Consider the following 17,059-nt stretch of genomic DNA (forward strand, 5'->3'; position numbering starts at 1 on the left):
CATGCTGAGAATGAAGATGATATTCACCTTTTTAATTTGCTAAGATTTGAATAGTCATGATGTCACTTGGTTAATGTGTTACCTCCACACAAATAACTTTCTAACAAACCCATTCTCTAACAAAAGGAGAAATCTTTCACTATGAAGCATATTTTTCATGTTTAAATGAATAACAGGTGACATGACATTATACATTCAGAAGCATGGGAAACCTTAGTTTTGTCTTTTTTATCAAGCGAGAGAAGGCTTAAATGGAAAACTGTGTATAGCCTTGTCTAGTCCAATCTATATCTTACATCATTCTGATCCGTTTACAACTTGAGGAGGAATTCCTGATTCCCCTTGGTGTAACAGAATACGCTGCGGACGCTGATCGTAGAGAAGGTGACTTGTCAATATATGCATAGCGTTCATTACCATTCCAGTATAAAACAATCCGATTTGTGCAAGTATGCGACCAGCTATCACCTACTCAACATGGTTATACTACACATGTTAAGCACTGTAACTAAGGAAATGGACAAGAATACACAAATATGTTTGTGACTATGCATTTAGAAACTATAACAGCAAAGGCAACTAAGAGTTTAAGTGAGAGGCATAGATGATTGGGAGTTAATATTACCTAGTGCAAGAGCTAATTGAAAGGAACCTTCTGTATGCTTCGTGGTCACCTGATTCAATAAAACAACCTGCCAAAAGGGCGTACGTTGGAAACTAGTAAATGCACAACCAAAGGTGGAATCATTCATGTACCTTCTGAAACACTCCAAAGATTGAAACAACATATTATAGTAATAAGCACGATAAAAATGAAAAATAAAACAGCATACCAAAAAGATGCATTGTGATTAAGTAGATTGAACAAGGTTTTATGGAAGAAATAATATGAATTTTACAAAGAGAAGAAACTTGTTTTTACCGCCAAACTGAACTTTTTGGCCAGCTTCATCAATTTTAAAGCCATTCCACTAAGAACTCGAGTCCGAAGGGCCATGTCATCAAAATCTTGGCGGAAATGGAAGGTAACACTATCCACAACAACCACCTTCACCTGCAACAATGATGTTATATCTATTTACTGATCAATTAAAGCAGGTAATTAGCAGCACTTTTAACTAAACAAGACCCAAGACAGAAATTGCCTCAACAAAAAAGGATAGGAGCCAGCATACTACTACTATACCCACATCTTTATGTTCTGAAATGAACTTGTCTAAGTAATTTATCAGGGCAATTTGCTCTGTGTAACTACAGATGCGGAAATAAAATATGTTTCCAAGGATATCCTTTGGTTGCATTCTGATTTCACATGCTTGGAAATCCTTCCTTATGAATCTGTTATATTCTGACATGTCTCCAATGCACGCTTCAGCAATTTGTAAAGCACGCTCTACCATAAAACTGCCTTCCGTATCTAAATATCATATGATCACAATGTCAGGAACCTAAACCTAATGGCAAACCAGTACAGAAACTAGCAGTGGTTTTATAAAAGTTACCGATATATATTGCCTTTCCACCAAGGCCACCAAAACCATGAGGAATTTGAACATTAACGGCAATTTGAATCCTGTAAATTAGGATAGAATTAATGCCAAAATAAATCTCATGTAGCATGAAAGCAAAACCTGGATAACACGCATCAATCCCCACCCCAGCTGTGTTTTACCAATGCCCGGGACTCCACCTATCAGAATCAGAAAAAGATAACATCTTTACTAACAAAACATTAACCAATTTATATATGCTTTAAAACAAAATTAACAATTAGTCCAAAGAAGAAGAGAGTAAGACCAACCAATTTCAGTAACTTCTTTGCAATGTATTCCACCACCCAAGATGTTGTCTAGATCTGCAGAGGATGTAGTTATGTGCACCAATGACTCCTCTTCATGGAGCATATCCCAGGCATTCTGCGCACCTGCCAAAAGATGGAATTAAATAAGAAAAAAGAAACAACGTTAACAACACAGTACTTCTCTGAAGCTATAAGAAGATCAACTAACCATATAGGCATAAACTAATGATTGTTTTTCCTTTTTACCGAAGGGAATTGAAGGAAAAACAATATAGGCATAAACTAATGATTCTTTTTCCCTTTGTACCAATGGAAATCGAAGAAAGAGCAATAATAAGAAGAAATGCCAAAGGGACAGTTTCAAATTTCTATGAACATCATTGCGAATGGAACCCATTACTACTTCACCAAATATAAAGAAGCTTGGCTTCACGAAAGCTCTATATAGCAGAGAAATGATAAATACCCTCAAAAATTGAACAATTTCCACTCGACATTTCCGATCCCCCACTATGTGAATGTGATGCAAACTTCAGAATATCCAGAGCTTCACTTTCTGAAACTTTTGATTCTGTATAAGAAGATAGACAATGTTAGGAACAATAGAAAACACTGCAGGGACACCAATTCACGTAGCAAAGAAACTTTTCAGGTTCAAGTGTTGGAACGATAGAAAAAATAGGGGCAAATGCAGGAGTCCTTTGGTGTTTTGCCAAGTAATTCAAGTTGGATTGGCATTAAAAACAAACAGCTGGTAGGTTTGAATTGCTAAATATAGGTAAATCGTATCAAGGAAAGGAAAGAAGAAAGCAAAGAGTTTATCTATAACCTCGAGCAAGGTCAGATGAAGAGATGGAAGAAAGTGAAGATAGGGTAGTGTAGCCAGCTGATATAAGCTTCCCTCTTTGCGATGCCGAGATAGGAAGCCTCCATATTTCCATCTCTACCTTCCCTCGCTTGGCGCCCAATAAAAGCTTGAAAAGAGCACGCTTTTAAGATGGAAAACTCCGCCGGATCTTGTGTGGGCCTGGCGGGATTAGCCTGGCAAGCCAGCCACATAGTCGCTAACCCTAAATTTCTCATTTGGGCTCGGCCATGGAGGAAGAATTTTCTGTAAAAATGTTTTCTTTTTTACTCTTGAAAACTGTAATGCCAAATACAATTATCACATTTTTAATCATTTCAGGATCTTACAATGTACTATATTTTCCATCTTTCTTGTGTTGTATCCTACCTTCCTTGTTTTTCAGTTAAAAATTAAAAAAGTTAATTTATAGAAAAAAAAAGGAATTTAATGGCCCATAACTCGTTATCTACATGTACGTCGTAAGAAAGCAACAAAGATACCGTGCGAAGCTTATGAGATTTTACATAAAGCATTGAGGCAACATGCCCTTTATAATTGCTTGCGCCTTTAACCCAGAGGCTTTCATGAATATGTTCGATGCCCATCTTCGTATTCTGCACTGGAGCCACAACCTCCATTAACCATCAGAAAGTTAAGCTGAATGACCACTATGACATTTAGACTATTCAAGGATCTCCATGAAGATCAACAGGATGGAGATGTAAGCTCTGAGATGCTTTTGCATGTGCACACCCTTATCATTGTTGTTGCAGGGAGGCTTGTACGAGAGATGTAAGTGATGGATGAACCCGGGCCCTTCTCAAAGAACGAGCTTCGCTTCTGCCTTCAGCATATTCCTCCCCTAATGGCCACCTTGGCCGCAAATCATACTGGTGCAACACAAACGTGAAACTTTTATAATATGAAAATTCGAGTGACATCAAATTATATCTGCCTATAACCATGCACAATTTATGCAATAAGATGTTTCCCACATACCATGAAATCTTCTGGATCATTGGCAGGTGGTGGAGGATCATATCTTCCAACACGAAAGTTCTCGATGCCAGTCCAAGCAATCATCACACCTGTTTCACATGAAAATAAAAGCATTAGTCGCCTACTTTTATATAGCACATCTAGGCAAGTTCCCAAGGTTTGTACCTTGGGGTTAGGATTTTATATAGAGCATCTGAGCATGTCTATCTATCTATCTATCTATCTAAACACACACGCATATAGGCAAATGCACAAACTATCATATGCCTAGTTTTTTAAAATTTTATAAGGTTGACCAAAAATTACAGAATATGACTAACCATTGTCAGTGCAAAGTTTAGGAGGGGGACAGACAAGCTGCAGACTATACTTCTTAACAACCTGATCCAATCGAGCCCTAACATATTGATTTGATGCTACACCTCCAGATACTACCTGCACGATATGAACAAGGTCATCATACATCGAGTGGCAGATTAAATATTAAGCACTCGATACTATCAGGAGTAAATAAATTAACAAATTGTAATTTGCATCACCAGATGCTTTATGGAAGGCTCAATCTTCAATGCCCATTCAATTGCTCGTTCACACCTTTCTTCTAGATGTAATACTGCAACTCGCTGCAGTATGGATTTTAAGAGCTCAGAGAAAATCAAGAAAAATAGTTTGGAATTATCAACTTAATGTGCTGATTCTAGAATTAAGACTGTCATACAAAGAAAAAGGGAAAAGGAAAAATATGTGACCTGAAAAGAGGCAGCAATATCAGCTCGGGAACTCCTGTCTTGGCTACTTGCGCATGAAATGGGAACCTTAGCTTCACTTCAACAAATGGGAATCAAGTAGAATTCACCATGAGATAACAAAGGGGAAAAGTCAATCATCAATTACGGTAGGTAATGGCATGGTCTACATACATATTTCTGGATGCAATTGCTAGCCTCACTTGGGTCTTTAGACCAGCATATGAGAAATTGCAATCTTTATGCTGTTTCATTGGAATCTGAAAAAAAAAAAATCATACTGTGAAACTTAGGACACAACTACTCAAAGCAAAGATAAAAACCATACTTTAAAAACTTGTTAAACTGAACCATCAAAAATACATTCCAGTAAAGGTCAATACAGTTCTCAAGGGAAAGACCTACTGAGAATCTAACTGATTCTGCATCACCCTCTTGAGCAATTTGCTCAACAGCTGGCCCACCACTCTTCCTCATATCAAGGCCAAGCCATTTTGCTGTCTTGTCAAAGGCCTCACCAATTGCATCATCTATAGTTGTCCCAAGTTGAGTGTATTGGCCAAGATCATGAGCAAGAACTAAAAGATTGTGTCCTCCTACAAGAAACACAAGTGCAATCACCAATGCTTGTAACCCACAAAGCCACAAGAATATAGCAGGTAGTATAACTACATTTATGATTTGTCCATGTCACGTATAATCATAGAATTTCTTGATCAGATCAAAAGGCATTTCCTTTTGAGTTATTAGCCAATAAATTTCAGTATTCCATATCTTATGTGAAGCGGAAAATTTTAGGTGACAAAACTTTAATTACCCTGAGTTACAAAATACTGCAGAATAATACTTTGTAGCCCATGATGTTGTTACAGCCATTATATGTAAAGACTAGGCTACACACATCTCTCTATCTTCCCCTCTGTCTCCCTAACTAGCTTGCAAGCAAACATATGAATGCAGTGAGCATAAGAGACACATATGCCACAGAACCAGAATTTTTTACCTGATATAAGCAGTGCCATGAAAGGAAATTGCAACTCCTTTTCTATCAGCCTAGATAAAGAAGGAAGAATGTCACATACTGATAAACGTATGGTATTAAAAAAGCACACCATTTTTCTTGAAGTGAAACAATGTATGGCTAATTTTTAGCATGCCATAAGTGGATGCTACCCGTTTAGCAGTGCAGTCCACATTCTATTCTATAGATAGTCATTGCTTCAATACCTGGCTACTAGAGCATGAGCCTCCATGTGATGTACACTGATTATTGGTAGATTGAAGCTGCCAGCAACTCTCCTAGCTTTCTGCACACCAACTGTACAGAAATTTGCATCAAAATAGGCCATGAAGGGAAGGGTGACTTCGCCAGCAGTTTGAAGCACCGATGAAGAATGAACAATATAGATCAGTTAAAAAGAACAAAACAATATTCACAATTACCGCGAAGGCAAAGACTTAAACCAGGTCCAATAGTAACAGCAACGGCAGATAGGTCCCTTCCAGTCAAACCAGATTTATCAAGTGCTTCTTGCACAACCTGCACTTGATAATCAAAATGCCATTTATTTTTGCATTGAAATTAAAAAAAAAAACCTTATATTTAGATGTGATACCTGATCAATGACTTGTGAGTGTGCTTCTTCAGCCATTTTAGGCGCAACGCCTCCATATCGAGCTAGCAAATCTGCCTTGATATGGTCGATAGTTTAAGTGAGTAACAGCCATAAACTTTTTTCCTTTTTTGAAATAATGACAAACTTGCAGCTCAGAGAATAAGTACTTACCTGAGAAGACACAACTTGGCTGAGAATTTCGCCATTGCCTCTCACCTGAGATTCACCCAACGTATTAAAAATTAAAAAAAAAACCGTAAAGAAAAAAAAAAGGTACTCACGATAGCCGCTGCTGTGTCATCGCAACTCGTTTCGATGCCAAGAACAACCAAATCATCATGAAAGGGTTTGGGCGAAACGGAACTTCTCGAAGTGGAGAAATGAGTTGTGAAAGAATTGAGTGAAGAAAGCCGAGGAGAATTCAAGGATCTTGCTTGCTGTTGCTTGTGGGATTTTAGTAAATTGAGAGATTTAAATGCGAAGGGAATTGTTATTAAAGATTTCGGGACTAAATTTAGGCGGGAAAATGTTGAAGGTAGTGTTAACAGTGAAGACATGTTACCAGACCGAGAGAGATGAAGGGGAGAAGACAGCTGTTTAGCCAGTTAGAGAAAAGATTACGAACGAACGATGATTCAAGAAGGAGGTCATCGTTTGTCACTCCGTTATGTATCAAACGACACCGCATTCCAGGTTTTTGGACCTAAAACGACGTCGTTGTAGCTTTATAGACATCTGCTTGTTCTTTATACTACATATTAGAAATAAAAAAAGAAGAATAAAGAAAAACATAATTATTGCTCTTTTTGAATTAATTAGTGGGAGGCAAATACCATACTATAATTTGTACAAATACATTTCTTTTTTCAAGTAATAAGTAAGAATTGAATTATTGCATCATATCCAAGCCTTTCCAATGCAATATAATGAACTCACACAAAATGAGATTTTCATTTTCCATACATGAATTACAAAAAGAGCATTTAAGTAGCACCCATTTCCAAGAGGATAAAACGAAATTAATTGATCTTAAATGCTTGAATTTAATGAATATTACAACTTTAGCTTCTACATTTATTATTTGTATGACTTCTTATCTGTAAATCTTGGTTTCCAGCCATTTACAAAAATTGAGCAGCCTATTTAAGTTTATGTATTGAGATGCTAACTGTGCGTGGAACAATAAAAGTGAAGTTCTGACTACAAATCTTAGTTATAACAAAACTTTGAAAGGAAATGCGTGACAAGGAAAGCAAATCCAATCAGTTCCAGTTGTCAAACCTCGAATGCAGAGCATCCTGACAGGAAATCTGGAGTGAACAATGAACATCGTCTTGTGCCATGTTTTCATGCAACAATGGTCATGCCAAACCAGCAAGGTCAGGAAAAAGGAACTGTCATTTAATGCGGATACAACCTTTATTTATCTTCTCAAAACTCTATTGAATGTTCATATCCTCTTCCTTTTTCTGCTTGAATGTCGTACCAGGATATGGAGACAAGGCAACCATCCTGCTCTGCTTCTTCAGTTAGCTATGTTATTGAGGTACGTTGGTAACAGTTTTCTGTTTCGCTGTTTTCTCCTGCTTTTGTTGATCTGAGTACGACTTCCCCTGTTCTGGGTTTTTTTTTTTTTTCCTTTTCTCTGTTTCTTTCTTCTACTCTTGGGTTGCATGGATGATGGTTGGGCCTGATCAGTCAAATGACGAAAGAAAGAGACCTGATGAAAATGCGTGCACAAAGGATGGATCGCTTGATCGCCATGGCAAGCCAGCCACGAAAGGGAGAACTGGAGGATGGAGATGTGCAATGTTTATACTAGGTAAGAAGCAAATGAAAAACTGTGAAGTATAAATAAGGATTCCGCAGTTCAGACTCGGATTTGATAAATATCCATTTAATTGAATATATCAACTTCACAGTTAATGCTAGTTTTGTCAACAACTGGCCAAAATTGTTCTCATCACTCCACAGATATGTATTACAGCAAATGATAAGTATCAAGAAATGAAGTGAAACTTTACCACTGAGAATCTGGGATGTTTTATGTGTGATTAGCTGATAATCAGGAGAATTGACAATCTATCTCTGATAAGACACTCTAACAATTAGAACTTAGGTGATTTGCTTGTTCGGTTATTGTCAACTGCCATACTGATTTTTGGGTTCGCGGCAGTTTTGATGTATTAAAGGTTCTCTGCGCTTATACCTTTCTCTGCACCACACAGGTCTTAGGATAAGGGTAGAGAGCTTTCTTTTGTTTTTTAGCTCAGCTTAGGGAAGAAACTGCTCCCATTTTCGTCAGGCAGTGCTGCTGCTTTTTTGTACATTAATTATGCACAAGCCTCTTTATTATGCCAGCAAAAGTCCTTAGCAAAGTTCTGAAGACTTTAGATGGCATGAAGGCTTGATGCTAATAAAACAGCTTTTCAAAAAAAAAAAACAATTAGAACTTAATATTGACCATATGCACCATAAAACCAAGGAGATTCTGTTATTTTATCTTGACCACTTCTGAGTTACAATGCTCACATAATTGGGTTTTATGTACTGTTGCCTAACAGTGAATCAAGGACTTGCTACGCTTGCATTTGCTGCAGTGGAGGTGAATTTGGTTCTGTTTTCGAAGTCTGTTCTAAGGCACACTAATGCAGAGGCAGCAGACACATTTAGCAGATGGATGGGAACTGTTTATCTTTTCTCTTTTATGGGTGCTTTTCTCAGTGATTCCTACTTGGGAAGATACCTGACATGTGTCACATTTCAGGTTCTCTACCTTATTGTAAGCAACCTTCACGGGTTTATCTTTTCCATTTCTGTTTTCTTTGACAAAACCACCTATTTTTAATCTAAGCCAGTTTATGAGCATATTAACAGCCTTATTATGTAGACATTCAACTGTTTTTAATTGTTTTTCCTTGTTTTTGCACAGGGGTTGGTAGCACTATCCTTGGTGACGCAATTGTTTCTACTAAAACCTCAAGGTTGTGGCAAACTAGGACAGTTATGTGAACCTCATTCTCCAGCTGAAATTGCAATATTTTATGTAGCAATCTATCTGATTGCTTTAGGTAATGGAGCCCCTGAACCTGCACTTGCTGCATTTGGAGCTGACCAGTTCGATGAGGAGGATGATGAAGAAAAGCAATCAAAAAATTCATTTTATAGTTATTTTTATGTGGCCTTAAACCTGGGATCCTTGGTTGCTGAGACTGTATTGGTATATGTACAGAACACTGGCAACTGGATCCTGGGGTTCTGGATATGTGCCACTTGTGCAATGGTGGCATTTTCGTTGCTATTGTGTGGGACTTTTAGGTACAGACACTTCAAGACTGTTGGAAACCCCATCTCCAAGTTCTGTCAGGTGATAGTAGCTTCCATGAGGAAAATAAACCTTCAAGTACCCTCAGATGTGGAAGGGCTTTATGAAGTTCAAAGAAAGGAAGACAAAAATAATGGTGTCAGAAGAATTCTTCACACTGATGGCTTCAAGTAAGGGTTTTGTTTGAACATCTTGTGTGGTTTTTCAGTTAGGATCTTAATGTCATCTGTAATTCTGTTTTGAATGGCAGATTTCTTGATCGAGCTGCCATTATCACCCCCCAAGACATTTTCTTGCTAACAAACAAGGGTGAAACAGCAAATCCATGGTATCTTTGCACCATCACACAAGTTGAAGAAGTGAAGTGCATACTAAGATTACTTCCAATATGGCTCTGCTCCATTTTATCCTCTGTGGTATTCGTACAAATGCTTTCCCTCTTTGTCGAGCAAGGAGCTGCCATGGACACAACAATCTCGAACTTTCACATCCCTCCGGCCAGTATGTTTGCATTTGACATCGTAAGCACATCTGCTTTCATTCTATTGTACGACAAACTCATGGTTCCTTTATATGTCAGACTGACAAAAAGAGAGCCTAAGCCTCCATCCGGGCTACAAAGAATAGGGATCGGTATAGCCATCGCCATGGTGTCCATGATAATTGCAGGCACCGTTGAGCAGCAAAGACTAAAATATGCTAACCACAATGGTGAAGAGACAAGTGCTTTAAGCATTTTCTGGCAGACTCCACAGTATGTGCTCGTGGGAGTGTCTGAAGCATTGATATATGTTGCCCAAATGGAATTTTTTGCATCCCAAACACCAGATGGATTGAAAAGTTTGGGAATTGGGTTGTCCATGTACTCTTCAGCAATGGGTAGTTACATATGTAGCATAATTTTGGCAGCAGTGATGGCAATTACATCTAAGAATGGGAAGCCTGGTTGGGTTCCGCCGGATCTGAATGCTGGACATTTGGATAGATACTTCTTTTTGTTAGCTGCATTGGCTGCACTTAACTTGGCCCTTTTTGTTGCTTGCGCTAAGCGGTATAATCCCGTATCTTTTGAGAAGAGAGCTGAAGGGGTAGAAATGGAGGCTAGACATCAAGCCAGTGAAGCTTGAGCTGTTTTCTGTTTTTGGCCAAAGATCTGTTTCCTGTTCCAAAAGGAGGATTTATGTGACATCCGTCAAAATAGCTTTACGCTTATAAAAGAAGTTTCCAATATAGTATTGATATATATCTACTACCATTTTTTGAGCATATATACATTAATATCTATAAATTTTTTTAAAAAATAAAAGCAATACAAAAATAAGTGCAACATCATCCTCATAATGTTTTTTCAAAATAACTAGAGATAAACCTGTGCGTTGCACACGGCCTGCCCAACTTATAACTCTCAAGATGCAATCCACTCATCAAACGCAGCACAACTCTCCTCCTCTAGAATCCACATGACAAACTTTGGGAGTTCCATTGGAAGCCTTGTTTAAGCTTCATAACCCCTCTTAAAGCTTCCATGTGGCCAAGTGTGGACGCCCGTATAGACTTCTTTTTATATATAGTATAAATATATACATGTCATCATTACAAAAAATTAATTTATTATTGAGTAGAATCACCATTAAATACTTTAAATCTTTTCATTTATTTATTCGATATAAAATTATGTAATATTATTTCTCACTCGTTGCGAGTCAAGTCACCCTCCATACTTTACTTATTGAAGCACTTGGCATAGTATCAAATTTTGGTTTATGTTTATAAACCTATAACTTCTTCATTTATCTAATGTGAAATTTTGTAACATATTTACATATTATGTAACTAAATACATTAATTTATGATATCTTTCCTATTCTAAAATTTTGAACTTGTATTTTGATAGTAAAAGTGAAATAGTTTAATTATAAAATAATTTGAAAAAAAAGTTGTATTCTATCGATCTCAATATATAATTGTTCAATCTTTGTTTTTTATTTTAAAATTATTTGTTTACATGCATAATTCTTACTTTATTTTTAATAGTATTCAATTTTATTTGATTATTTTTATAAAAATCATTAAACATCAATATTATCTTGCCCAAAAAAAATAAAGAACATAAATATTAGAAAAAAATGTATGATAGATCAAAGGGTTTCTCTTAATTTTCATATTATGTCAAAAATGAATATTCATTCAGGCGAGAGATTATTGAATCTTTATTTCTCCAAAAACAAAAGGTACTAGTATTTCTAAAGAACTTTTTTCTATTAATGGTAAAAAAGGTATTTAAACAGTTAAGTTGGATAACAGAAACAGTACAAACAATAAAAAATAAATAAATAGTTACCCCATCATAGGGCTTGCTTTGTCTTGTCTGGTGGACCGTGGACCTACGACCAGAAAACACTTTACCAAAGTTTTCCTATTCGAAGGTTGCTTCGCTATCGCTGTCCCCTTTATTGTGTCTGAAAATATTCCCCATTTCGTCCGGCGAAATCTCCGGTCAGGTAAATTTCCTCTTCCACGCCTGTTTGTTTCCCGAGAAAGCTGGGTATATACACTAGCAAACCAAGATTTTACCGGGTAAACTGTGGTCATTTTTGGTCTTATAGTACTGTACCATCTTAGGTTTGAAGTTTCAATTTCTTGCTTTTTCTCTTTAAAGTAAGGGCATTTAACATTAATATTTATGTCGTTACCGTTTTGATTTGCTTGAATCTTGTTTAGCTGAAGAGTTTGTTGATTAAAAACGTGTTATTTACCCTCCCGAATGATGCATCGTTGCTTGATGTATGTGATCATGCATCGGAATCGCATTAGTTATTGAAGAATTCAGAGTGGGCCTTTGATTCTTTATGATTAATTTATTCAAAATCTTATTATTTATTTCTAAAGCTGAGGTCTGTGCCTATGAGATGGACTTCAATGACGAAGGACGGAGTTATTTTTTGCTGAATTTTTTTTTTATAATTTATTGCTATTGTTTTAATCTATCATTTTACAGAAAAGATCTTTAATTTATTTATTACTATTGTTTCAGGTTGAAGGGTATTATGTTTGCTGGATATATCCTGAAGAGGGCTCGTGATCTTTTCAGGTACCCTCAGGTCCTGTCATTTCTGTATACATGCCACAGTAGTGCTTGTTCTCGTGAGGCTGTTTCATGTATTTTGGTCTTTTATCCAGTGTTGTTCTTTGATTTCCTATTGTTTCTCCCTGCAATGACATTGTATAAAGATGTCTTCATAGTCAAGTGTTATGAAATGTGTATATTTCATATTTTGTGATAATGATATATTACCACGATGCATTGTCATCCATCGTACATGGATCTCCCTCTCCTCTATTAATCTAGCAGTTCAATCCTGTTTGTTTTGGATGTACTATGTCTCGACATGCTATTATATAAGAGCAGCCCTGGTTTAGTTGCTGCCTTGTTTCTTCTATTTCTCACTGTTTGAAAACTATTTTAGTGGCTTCTTTTCCTCTCTTTGTTGGGCATTGTTCTTGATTTAAAAGATAGATGTTAGTCTTAGAACTTTGTCCTTATTTTTGCAAAGCTTTGGCAATTAGTTGTACCAGAAACTCCTATTTATGATGAATATTGGCTTTCAATAACCGGTGTGCGTGTCAGATGGCCCAGCCCAGCCATGCAATTTCAACAGTATTTTGAGCCTCTATTGTGTCTGAGATATATCTTAAAAGTGGGAAACTCATTCTTCTGTTGTTTATAATTTCCAAGACCAATGAAGTAATTATGTGGATAGACCAGAAGTTAGAATTGAAACTAAGAACCTTGTTGAATTTATAATGTATAGAGATTGTTGGAGATTTTTATATTGCATCCAGATTTAATTCTCATACAGATTTTTATAATGGCTAGAATAAGAGAGCATGCTGAAAGCCAGGTGGTTTTATATACTTAATTTCATGTTAATGTTTTCGTGCGATATACCTTAAAAGTTGCATAAGGTTTACTTCCCTTTTAATACCTGGCAGATGCCATTAATAAAGTCCTCAAAACTTGCAGGTGTTCTGGTAGCAGTATTTTCTCTGAAAGATTCCATTTCAAGTATCCCCTGGGTTGGTAACAGCTATGCTACCGACGGGGGCAAAAGATACTCAACTCCGTGACAGCAATAACCAAAAAGTCCACCCTCAACCTATGGAAGACACCACGAACCAGAATCCAGAAGCTTTGGAAGCTCTGATAACTAAATTATTTACGAACATCTCCTCTCTCAAGTCAGCTTATATTCAGCTCCAAACTGCTCATACTCCCTATGACCCTGAAAAAATCCAAGCTGCTGATAAGCTTGTAATTTCTGAGCTGAAGAATCTATCTGAACTTAAGCACTTCTACAGAGAAAACAACCCCAAGCCAGTGTGCGTTTCTCCTCAGGATTCTCGCTTAGCTGCAGAGATCCAAGAACAGCAGAGCCTGCTGAAAACCTATGAGGTTATGGTAAAGAAATTCCAGTCTGAAATTCAGAATAAGGATTCTGAGATTCATCAGTTGCAGCAGCTAATTGAAGAGGCAAACCAGAAGAGAGTGAAACTGGAAAAGAATATAAAGCTCAGGGGCTTGTCTATGAAGGAATCTGAAGGCTCAGGAGAAGAAAATGGATTCTTTCCTGTGGATTTGACTCCTGAGCTCTTCACATCAGCTGTTGAATCTGCTTTCAAAGCTATTCATGATTTCTCTAAACCATTGATCAACATGATGAAAGCTGCTGGCTGGGACCTTGATGCTGCCACTGACTCAATTGAGCCCAATGTTGTTTATGCCAAGAGAGCTCACAAAAAATATGCATTTGAGTCCCACATATGCCAGAGGATGTTCAGTGGGTTTCAACAGGAGAATTTCTCCATTAAATTAGATAATCTTACAGTCACTAAAGAGAGCTTCTTCCACCAATATCTGGCTTTGAGGGAGATGGACCCTTTGGACATGTTGGGCCAGAATCCTGATTCCATCTTTGGGAAGTTTTGCCGGAGCAAGTACCTAGTGGTTGTTCATCCAAAGATGGAAGCTTCATTCTTTGGAAATTTAGACCAGCGGAATTATGTAATGGGGGGTGGCCATCCTAGGACTCCATTTTACCAAGCCTTTCTAAAATTGGCTAAATCTATTTGGCTTTTGCACAGGCTAGCTTATTCATTCGACCCTATTGTGAAAGTCTTTCAAGTTAAAAGGGGAAGTGAATTCTCAGAGGTTTATATGGAAAGTGTAGTGAAGAATTTGATAATGGATGAAAATGATCAGAAGCCTAAGGTTGGGCTAATGGTCATGCCTGGCTTTTGGATTGGTGGCAGTGTCATTCAGAGCCGAGTTTATCTTTCTGGAATGAAGGTTAACGAGTAATTACCAGCACTTCGAAAACCTTTGTTCCAATATGGAGTATTTATATATATAGTGTGCTGTTTTTCTTTGTGCTGTATTGTTATTGCTGTACTTTGGTAATTGTAGTAATTGTATCACGATATAAGGAGCTCTTCATTTTTTTTTTGACCAATTTCCTGTCAGTGTTTGCTTTGCATGGCATAACCGCACTTGTGGCTTTGATTGCGTAAGAGAATGCAACATCTTGACCATGATTTGAGCAATCATCCATTTCTTTGTTTTTGCACATGGTTACCTTAGATTACCGCATAGTAAATGTCAGGAAGAGGTCATGACTTTGAAGGTAATGATTTATCATAAAGCTTCTGTGATCTTCAGTGTATCCATTTCAGGTTTAATACTACCATTTTTTGTTCTATGTGACTGGATAGCTATAAGATATCTAGGAGCAGCCATTTTTTATTGCAGATAGTTGTTTAGGCAATGAGCAGCCATTTTTTGTATTATGCTAGGCCTAATATTTTCTTTTCCCCTTTTGTTGGACAATAAGCCTAGTCAAGTTTTGCCTTGTAAACCCCATTTTACGCATTGAAATTTGTTGAATCTTGAAAGTAAGTCTCATTCCCTAAATAAAGAACAATTCACAAAATCAAAGTAGAGATTATCGGTCCATTTCAGGTTTAAATTAGTAGCACGTGTAATCAGAGGCCATGTTGACCGTGGGTAAGGCTGATAAACATTACGGATAAACACTATGAGTATAATGATAGAGGATATCGTTTAAAATATATTCCAAGATTCATCCTGCAGGAAAGCTACACCTTTGATTGATTAGGCTTGATTTTGCGGAGAAACCACTCAATCACGTGATTTTAGAGGTGTCCCCACTTGCCTATAAAATCATGGGTCCCTTAAACGAAGGATCATGTTGCAGTCGGCCGTGGGCATCGCCGGTTCTCCTCAGTCCTCAGCCCCATGGCTCCCAGAAAAAGTAGTCCTTTATGGCAAGAGGGCTATCGCAATCCGTCCTTTTTGCTCAATCAAACCACCCAACGCAACCAAATGGACTTACTTCGTCTTATAGTCAAAAATATTTATGAACCCAAAAAAGTCAGAACGACATTTTTCACGTGCTCTTGTTCCATAACATGTTACAAACGTTGTAAGGTCGAATTGGGATTATCTTTGTACTAAAATTTTGTTATTACATTGTCGTAGTTCTACGAAGCTCTAAACAATGCGCGCTCAGTGGCAGTTTTAACATAATCTGACAGACAATTATTCATAAAATATTCTTATCTTATTCTGCTTCCTTCGCTACCTCGTTACACAATTATTTAATCTTAATTCACGTAAATTGCAAGCTAGCAAGCTTAGCATGTGACAAGCGCTCTCTCGTCTTCTATATCTAGTGTGCTCACCTCTTATCTTTCGCTCAAGTCTTAGTTTTCAACTATCAGCTGAGCATTGACCAATGGCGCAACACAGCCTCTCCCTTGTGCTCTTCTTTCTTTTCATCTTTCGCATTGCTGGCACATTTGAGCCATCCATGGCTAGACCGAGACATCCTAGGCATCCCGAAGCCAGGACCTTTATCGAGTCCTCGTGTCAGACCACCCGCTATCCAGCCCTATGCATCAAAAGCCTCTCCGGCCACGCCAACTCCAGGATTCGAAACGCACAGCAACTGGCCCAAGTCGCCTTGACGGTGAGCCTGTACAAGGCCCGTTACACAAGGTCATACATGTTGAAAGTGGCTAAAGAGCTCGAGGCAATGAAAGCTAGGGAGTATCCAGTCGTGAGAGATTGCTTGCAACAAATAGATGACAGCGTAAACCAGCTAAGCCAATCAATCAGAGAGCTCCGCGGATTGGATTCGAAAGCTGCGGTCATGACTGATGACGTGTTTTGGCACATGAATAATGTTGAGACTTGGGTTAGTGCCGCCCTAACTGATGCTAGCAGCTGCGTGGATCAGTTCCCGGGGCATAGGATGAGTAAGATGAAGGCCACCATTAAGGGCAAGGTCATGAACGTTGAACAACTAACAAGCAACTCGTTGGCCTTGTTTCACCGATATGCTGCAAGGTATGGTACTCCTGCCACCAAGAAGCCGAAGCCGTAAGGCTGGCCAATCCTTCGAGGATTTGAGAGCCTGCCTGTCTCCTGTTAGTAGGGTTTCATTTCTCGTCTTAATGTAATGTGGATACATGATATGTTCTATTCAATCAAAGTGTGAATATCAAGTTTTGTTAAATAAGATTATTCCTGATTTAATGCTAAATCATGAAAATCGAAAAGGTGACTTATTTTTCTCAGTTTAAAAGAAGAAAAATGACTCGCTTTGCTTTTTCATCAAAACTTCTCCCCTTATCTTCCTCTTTAAT

General features: G+C 37.7%; 5 protein-coding genes across 7 annotated transcripts; 3 read left to right on the plus strand and 2 right to left on the minus strand.

The window, feature by feature from the left end:
- On the minus strand, positions 118 to 2,859 carry LOC18614322 (DNA repair protein RAD51 homolog 3). The gene is made up of 9 exons (XM_007052029.2): positions 2,631 to 2,859; positions 2,268 to 2,372; positions 1,802 to 1,924; positions 1,657 to 1,690; positions 1,503 to 1,573; positions 1,191 to 1,417; positions 923 to 1,054; positions 626 to 692; positions 118 to 468 (listed from the first exon to the last, which is right to left on the minus strand). Exons 1-9 carry the CDS (start codon positions 2,740 to 2,742, stop codon positions 293 to 295), a joined length of 1,047 nt encoding a protein of 348 aa, XP_007052091.2. The 5' UTR covers positions 2,743 to 2,859; the 3' UTR covers positions 118 to 292.
- On the minus strand, positions 2,949 to 6,742 carry LOC18614323 (probable tRNA N6-adenosine threonylcarbamoyltransferase, mitochondrial). Its single transcript, XM_007052033.2, has 13 exons — positions 6,291 to 6,742; positions 6,181 to 6,225; positions 6,010 to 6,084; positions 5,837 to 5,933; positions 5,621 to 5,711; positions 5,397 to 5,446; positions 4,799 to 4,989; positions 4,568 to 4,653; positions 4,397 to 4,472; positions 4,187 to 4,270; positions 3,968 to 4,082; positions 3,648 to 3,736; positions 2,949 to 3,538 (listed from the first exon to the last, which is right to left on the minus strand). Exons 1-13 carry the CDS (start codon positions 6,564 to 6,566, stop codon positions 3,407 to 3,409), a joined length of 1,407 nt encoding a protein of 468 aa, XP_007052095.2. The 5' UTR covers positions 6,567 to 6,742; the 3' UTR covers positions 2,949 to 3,406.
- On the plus strand, positions 7,040 to 10,556 carry LOC18614324 (protein NRT1/ PTR FAMILY 7.2). 2 transcript variants are annotated; one of them, XM_018116467.1, is made up of 6 exons: positions 7,040 to 7,388; positions 7,499 to 7,555; positions 7,708 to 7,831; positions 8,574 to 8,791; positions 8,942 to 9,504; positions 9,585 to 10,556. In XM_018116467.1, the coding sequence occupies exons 1-6, from the start codon at positions 7,332 to 7,334 to the stop codon at positions 10,459 to 10,461; spliced, it is 1,896 nt and encodes a 631-aa protein (XP_017971956.1). In that variant the 5' UTR covers positions 7,040 to 7,331; the 3' UTR covers positions 10,462 to 10,556. The 2 variants fall into 2 exon arrangements, with proteins under 2 accessions (XP_017971956.1, XP_017971962.1); XM_018116473.1 differs by having other exon boundaries at positions 8,574 to 8,776.
- Positions 11,698 to 14,938, plus strand: LOC18614325 (IRK-interacting protein). 2 transcript variants are annotated; one of them, XM_007052035.2, is made up of 3 exons: positions 11,698 to 11,835; positions 12,369 to 12,425; positions 13,359 to 14,938. In XM_007052035.2, exon 3 carries the CDS (start codon positions 13,425 to 13,427, stop codon positions 14,691 to 14,693), a length of 1,269 nt encoding a protein of 422 aa, XP_007052097.2. In that variant the 5' UTR covers positions 11,698 to 11,835; positions 12,369 to 12,425; positions 13,359 to 13,424; the 3' UTR covers positions 14,694 to 14,938. The 2 variants fall into 2 exon arrangements, with proteins under 2 accessions (XP_007052097.2, XP_007052098.2); XM_007052036.2 differs by having other exon boundaries at positions 11,834 to 11,911.
- Positions 16,147 to 16,797, plus strand: LOC18614326 (21 kDa protein). The gene has a single exon (XM_007052039.2). The coding sequence runs from the start codon at positions 16,147 to 16,149 to the stop codon at positions 16,795 to 16,797; it is 651 nt and encodes a 216-aa protein (XP_007052101.2).

This window comes from Theobroma cacao, chromosome 1 (assembly GCF_000208745.1).
Source record: "Theobroma cacao cultivar B97-61/B2 chromosome 1, Criollo_cocoa_genome_V2, whole genome shotgun sequence".
In the NCBI taxonomy this organism is placed as follows: domain Eukaryota; kingdom Viridiplantae; phylum Streptophyta; class Magnoliopsida; order Malvales; family Malvaceae; genus Theobroma; species Theobroma cacao.

What these genes read in the sequence shown, in the direction of transcription:
- LOC18614322 (XM_007052029.2), bottom strand. Translation starts at nt 2,742, where the DNA reads ATGGAAATATGGAGGCTTCCTATCTCGGCATCGCAAAGAGGGAAGCTT. An exon ending in ATTGGTAAAACACAGCTGGG is followed by an intron (nt 1,574 to 1,656) that starts GTGGGGATTGAT and finishes CCTAATTTACAG; the next exon opens with GATTCAAATTGCCGTTAATG. An exon ending in CCAAAAAGTTCAGTTTGGCG is followed by an intron (nt 693 to 922) that starts GTAAAAACAAGT and finishes CCCTTTTGGCAG; the next exon opens with GTTGTTTTATTGAATCAGGT.
- LOC18614323 (XM_007052033.2), bottom strand. Translation starts at nt 6,566, where the DNA reads ATGTCTTCACTGTTAACACTACCTTCAACATTTTCCCGCCTAAATTTA. An exon ending in ATGACACAGCAGCGGCTATC is followed by an intron (nt 6,226 to 6,290) that starts GTGAGTACCTTT and finishes GGTGAATCTCAG; the next exon opens with GTGAGAGGCAATGGCGAAAT. An exon ending in TAAACTTTGCACTGACAATG is followed by an intron (nt 3,737 to 3,967) that starts GTTAGTCATATT and finishes CATGTGAAACAG; the next exon opens with GTGTGATGATTGCTTGGACT.
- LOC18614324 (XM_018116467.1), top strand. Translation starts at nt 7,332, where the DNA reads ATGAACATCGTCTTGTGCCATGTTTTCATGCAACAATGGTCATGCCAA. An exon ending in CAGTTAGCTATGTTATTGAG is followed by an intron (nt 7,556 to 7,707) that starts GTACGTTGGTAA and finishes GGGCCTGATCAG; the next exon opens with TCAAATGACGAAAGAAAGAG. An exon ending in TTCAGGTTCTCTACCTTATT is followed by an intron (nt 8,792 to 8,941) that starts GTAAGCAACCTT and finishes GTTTTTGCACAG; the next exon opens with GGGTTGGTAGCACTATCCTT.
- LOC18614325 (XM_007052035.2), top strand. Translation starts at nt 13,425, where the DNA reads ATGCTACCGACGGGGGCAAAAGATACTCAACTCCGTGACAGCAATAAC.
- LOC18614326 (XM_007052039.2), top strand. Translation starts at nt 16,147, where the DNA reads ATGGCGCAACACAGCCTCTCCCTTGTGCTCTTCTTTCTTTTCATCTTT.